Source organism: Physcomitrium patens, chromosome 22 (genome assembly GCF_059467195.1).
Source record: "Physcomitrium patens ecotype Gransden chromosome 22, ASM5946719v1, whole genome shotgun sequence".
NCBI lineage: Eukaryota > Viridiplantae > Streptophyta > Bryopsida > Funariales > Funariaceae > Physcomitrium > Physcomitrium patens.
In genome coordinates, this window is record NC_143431.1 from 12,315,782 (window position 1) to 12,321,279 (window position 5,498).

General features: G+C 41.0%; 1 protein-coding gene across 1 annotated transcript; it reads left to right on the plus strand.

Annotated features, from left to right (window-relative positions):
- The first annotated feature begins 252 nt into the window (after positions 1-252).
- Positions 253-1,061, plus strand: LOC112275258 (polyubiquitin-like). The gene is given in 2 exon segments (XM_090246276.1): positions 253-887; positions 889-1,061. Coding segments are annotated over 2 exon segments (450 nt in total). The 5' UTR covers positions 253-501; the 3' UTR covers positions 953-1,061.
- The last annotated feature ends 4,437 nt before the right edge of the window (positions 1,062-5,498 follow it).

Consider the following 5,498-nt stretch of genomic DNA (forward strand, 5'->3'; position numbering starts at 1 on the left):
AATCGTGATTAAATACTTAAGAGTTAATTTGCGTTATTGAAAAACATACAAGCCTATTCAAATCTGCTAGTCCAAGGGATGCTTATCATCTTTTTTGGACTTAATAATATAATCTCTAAAACATTTTGTAATATAATATACTTGGAAAACTTTGATAAAGATTTATCTCACAAACATAAGGGGTTATAGGACCCACAGGGTGCACGAGGTGGTTGTAGGACCCACTCGGTTACAGGCTTCGATCTTGGTTCAAGAATATGCTCCCGCTGTACACACCGCGCTGTGTCATCACCCTTCACGAACGCTACTTCGGACCGATCTGCACATGAGCTCTACAGCCCCTCAGTTGCCGTTCGTTCTGTGCACTACCTTCCGGCTGTTGTAAGGACAGGAAGACAATTGTCGTGCTACTCATTTCTGCAGCATCCTCCCTTTTCGTGTCTTGAGATTTTTTTCTTCTTTGTTTTGCAAGAGCCGTTGGGAAGAGATTCGTAGTTTAGGATGCAGATCTTTGTGAAGACCTTGACTGGGAAGACTACCACCCTTGAGGTGGAGAGCTCCGACACGATTGAAGCCGTGAAGACCAAAATTCAGGACAAGGAAGGTATACCTCCTGACCAGCAGAGGTTGATCTTCGCCGGCAAGCAGTTGGAGGACGGTAGAACGCTTGCTGATTATAACATTCAGAAGGAGTCTACACTGCACCTTGTGTTGAGGTTGAGAGGAGGTATGCAGATCTTTGTGAAGTCCTTGAGGGGCAAGACGATCACGCTTGAGGTAGAGAGCTCGGACACAATCGATGATGTCAAGACCAAAATTCAGGACAAGGAAGGTACTCCACCCGACCAGCAGCGGTTGATTTTTGCTGGGAAGCAGTTGGAGGATGGGCGATTACAACATTCAAAAGGAATCTACTCTTCACTTGGTTCTTCGTTTGAGGGGAGGCATGTAGAACTTATCGCCAATGGTCTGAACATTGATAGACAGAAACTTGTTACGAAATCGATTTACACATGTACATAAAGAAATTGCGGGATTAGAAGACTTTCCAAGCCGATTTATACTCTGCCTACTTGTCATTCATCCTAAATTTTGTTGAACTTGTGTATTCGATTTATGAACGGTTACTACGGTGGAGTATTTATCCAAATATTTGATCATATGGGCTCTTGATCATCTTGTGCCTGGGCAGCTCATTTGATACGAGAGATCCTAACCGTAGGGAGGTGTTATGAAAGAAATGCAGGAATCCAGTAGAATAACCTTGTTATCTGCCATTCACAATAACCTTTGATGAATTGGTATTGTCTAACACTTCAGCATAGTAACTGGTGAATCTCTTTTTATTTGTGGAACAGTCAGGGTCTTACATTTGTCATGGTGCTTAGACAATATTACTTACAAGTTTAAGTCATTCTTTTACCTATCCGCAGCATATATTGAGTGTGAAATGACACGGAAAGACGAAAAATCATTTGAAGGAAGAGTTCCAGGTTATTGTTTAATGTACTATCGCCTTGCACTAGTACGTTTTCCAACGTTTAGCGATGTACTGGGACGAGACTCAGAGTGCCTTAGATTGTGATGTTGTATCACACTTTGATGTTAATTCTCTTCGTTGCTTTCGAGGACAACCTGTCGCGAGCATTCTTGGCATGAACTGTCGATGTGAATAAAGTGAATTGATACACAATGAAATAAATTGGTGATTGTAACGATCTGCGTATGAGATCTTAATTGAACGGTAAATTCACAGCTGATATTTTAATGCAGCGATTCAGGAGATTCTATGCTTTTACACCATCGACGAACCTTATCACAGAATCTCCTGGTGTGAAGACTTGGCCATCTCGGTATCTCTGAGGTACAATACTAGAAGTTTGCTTGGCACTGCATATGATACTAACGAGGACCGCAATTTTCTAAATGATGAGTATCTAATCCTGCCAATCCCCTTGTTATGTGTATTGTGTTCAAACAGAGCGCCGATGTTTCGGTTGTGCATTGATCGTGTCGAGCATTTTAACTAGTGTGTTGCTGAAGTGGTATCTTCTCGGGCTACTAGGCATTGTACAGAGACCATCCAGCCGCAATTTGGATGGTCTTAAATCTGAAAAGTGCGGGGCAAGCGTCTGATAAATGTGTCTAATTAAAATTCGCTGCAATCAACTGCGTTGTAAGGTCTGTATGCACGGCGCCATTTACTTTCCACTCTATAGGTCTTTGCTGGGAATTCCGATGGGGTATGATGCTAACCTAAAGATTGTCGGTGTCCTTTTTGTTGTAAGATGGAAAAATGCTCTCTCGAAAAGCACCGGATGCACAATCATGTACAAACTACGACTCGTCATCAATTGCTCTTGCGTTCTGATACTCTTGCAGGAAGATCGAAAGCGAAAAACCTTCACATTGGTCAGCTTCTGGAGCCTGACCCTGCTTTGTGTGATAAGTCTATGAAATGCTCATGAAGGTCTTCAAGTCGTGCACAAGAGTAACTTGTTTGCCTTCTCATATAACGTGCAAAAGGTAAACTCATAGGGACCTGTGCATGACTCGTAGACCCTGTCGATGAAATGATTGCCAATAGTTACCTGCCAAACTTGTATGTCGTTAATTCTCGACACAATCAATTTGTTGCTGATGGTAGAATTGAGTTGTGCGTACAGGTGGCCAATTCTAGTTGTAGGATATGATGAACCTGTCAACGATTTCGAGCGTTAGTAGATCTTCTGGCACTTCATCATTTTTTTTTATCATAGGTCTCGGTTTCTAGCATTGCTTTTTCTCTGGACTTTATGCACGTAATTAGAGAAGGGCAGTCAATTCACTCAGATCACTATGTCGTTACTAGCGAGGGAAGTCATTCACTGCATTGGTACATCCTTTTTGCTCAATCTGGGGGTTAGGAAAATTTCGTGGTTCATCCTGGTAGCTGAAACAAAAGTAACCATTTAGTTAAGAAAAAGAAAAAGAAACGAATACACAAACATTCTCAAACACACTCTAGCTGCTAAGGACGGTATATACAAATGGATTTTCCTACAGTTCTTCAGCTGCTGTCTTTCAAAGTTACGCAGTGATGCACACAGGTGATTCTGAGTTTCCGTTAAACTCTTCGATATACATGACGACATGAGCTTGCTTGATCGAAAAATAGCATCATCCAAAACTCAATAAACAAATGTGCAGATTATTGAAACATAGAAAGCAAACTCCACACAAGCAAGTTAGGACCAGCAAGGTTGCACTTCACAAATAGAATGTGGTATGAGATGATTCTTCCCATGCCAACCCTTTTCTTATATACTAGTACCAAGGTACCATGTGTTACAACCCATATGGGATATCTCTTAGGACCAGCCCTCTCCTTGTATTCTAAGGCACTATAGACCAGCAACTAACCTTGTAGGATATCCCTCATTACTCATATACTCTATTGACCATTAGCAACAACTAAATGAGTTCTTTCCTTCAACACTCCCACTTTGCTACTGGTCAATTAGCTATCAATCCTAATGCCTTACTCAATATGTTGTGTCTCTCTTTCACCAAGGCTTTTGTTAGCAAATCAGCCAACATGTCTTTGGTTTCACAATACATCATATCAATAACTCCCATCTCTATCTTCTCTCTTATAAAGTGGTATTGAATATCAATGTGCTTGGTTCTTGCATGATGCTTTGGATTCTTTGCAAAAGCCAAACATCCTTGATTGTCACATCTCAATGGAGTGGCTTCCAATTGCACAAGTCCAATGTCTTCCAACAACAACCTCAACCAAATTGCCTCCATTGCTCCATGACTTGCTGCCATATACTCCGCCTCCATTGTGGACCTTGCAATGGTTGGTTGTCTCTTACAATTCCAAGATATGGCTCCCATTCCAACAAAGAATACATAGCCCGTTGTTGATCTTCTATCATTTGTATCTCCAGCCCAATCCGCATCACAATATCCATGTAATGCAATGTTATTTCCTCCAAGACATAGTTTATGGTTCAAAGAGCCTTTCAAGTACCTCATGATTCTTTTGATGGTTGCCCAATGCATAGGACCTGGTTTTGCCATGTGTTGACTTACAACACTTACTGCAAATGCAAGATCCATCCTTGTACCCACCATTGCATACATGAGTGAGCCTACTGCTGCCTTGTATGGTATGCCTTGCATTTGATGCTCCACTTCAGCATATTCCTCATCCGTGAGCTTCATCAACTTCAAGTTGGCTTCCAAAGGAGTTCCAAGGGGCTTGCAATCTTGCATATTGAATCGTTTCAATACTTCTTCAATGTACTCGCTTTGACTCAATGTGATGGTCTTTGATACTCTATTCCTTGTAAATTCCACACCCAAACAATAATGAAGCTCTCCCAAATCACTCATTTCAAACTCTTTCTCCAATTTCTTCTTCAACCAATCTAATTTTACCATGGTGTTGCTTAAGATGATTAAATCATCTACATAGAGGATCACAACCAGCAAGAAGTCCTTGGCTTGCAACACATACAAAGAATGGTCAGCTTCACTTCTTATAAAACCTTCCTTCACAAAGAATGAGTCAATGCGTTGATACCATGCTCTTGGTGATTGCTTGAGTCCATACAATGACTTCTTCAACTTGCATACAAGGTTGGGTTTGTCTTGATCAATAAATCCTTGAGGTTGCTCCATGTAGATGTCTTCTTCCAATTCTCCATTCAAGAAGGCTGTCTTGACGTCCATTTGATGCATCTCCAAGTCTATTGATGCTCCAATTGCTACTATAGTGAATTTGGCCACTGGAGCAAATGTCTCATTAAAATCCACTCCAGCAACTTGTGAGTAGCCTTTGGCAACCAATCTTGCTTTATACCTCACAACATTGCCCATAGCATCTCTCTTGGTTCTAAACACCCACTTACATCCAATTGCTGAACGATTTGGTGGAAGTGGAGTCAACTCCCATGTCTTGTTGTCCATAAGAGATTTGTACTCTTCTTGCATAGCAATCTCCCACTTCATTGCATCACCACACCTCATTGCATCACACAAAGTCAATGGATCATCAAGAAGAGCAACATTGGCCTGATCTTCACTTACTGTCACGGACATACATATAATTACCTATATGAATAGATAAAAGTATGTAAAAGTAGATAAAAGTAGGTTAATTGTGTAATATCTTCTAGAAAAGCTTCTTAGAAGCTTCATAGACGCTGCTTTGACTTTATAGGAGTCTATAGTTGACTTTTAGGCTAGAAACTTGGTCAACAAGTTAGCCATGTGCCACACATGTTGGAAGCTTAAAGAACAAGCTAACTACGTGGTCCATCCATAGAAAACTTGCCTTGTAAGCAAAGGCATGTGGCCTAGAAAGTCAACATATATTGGAGGTCTTATAGAACATCACCATGTGGCTTCTAGTTACATAGTATATATAGAGGCAAGAGTGAAGCCCTCTTCACTCTTGTCAACTCCTTTCTTGCTTCTAGTCCAGGTTCAAGAGTCTTTAGTTTCTT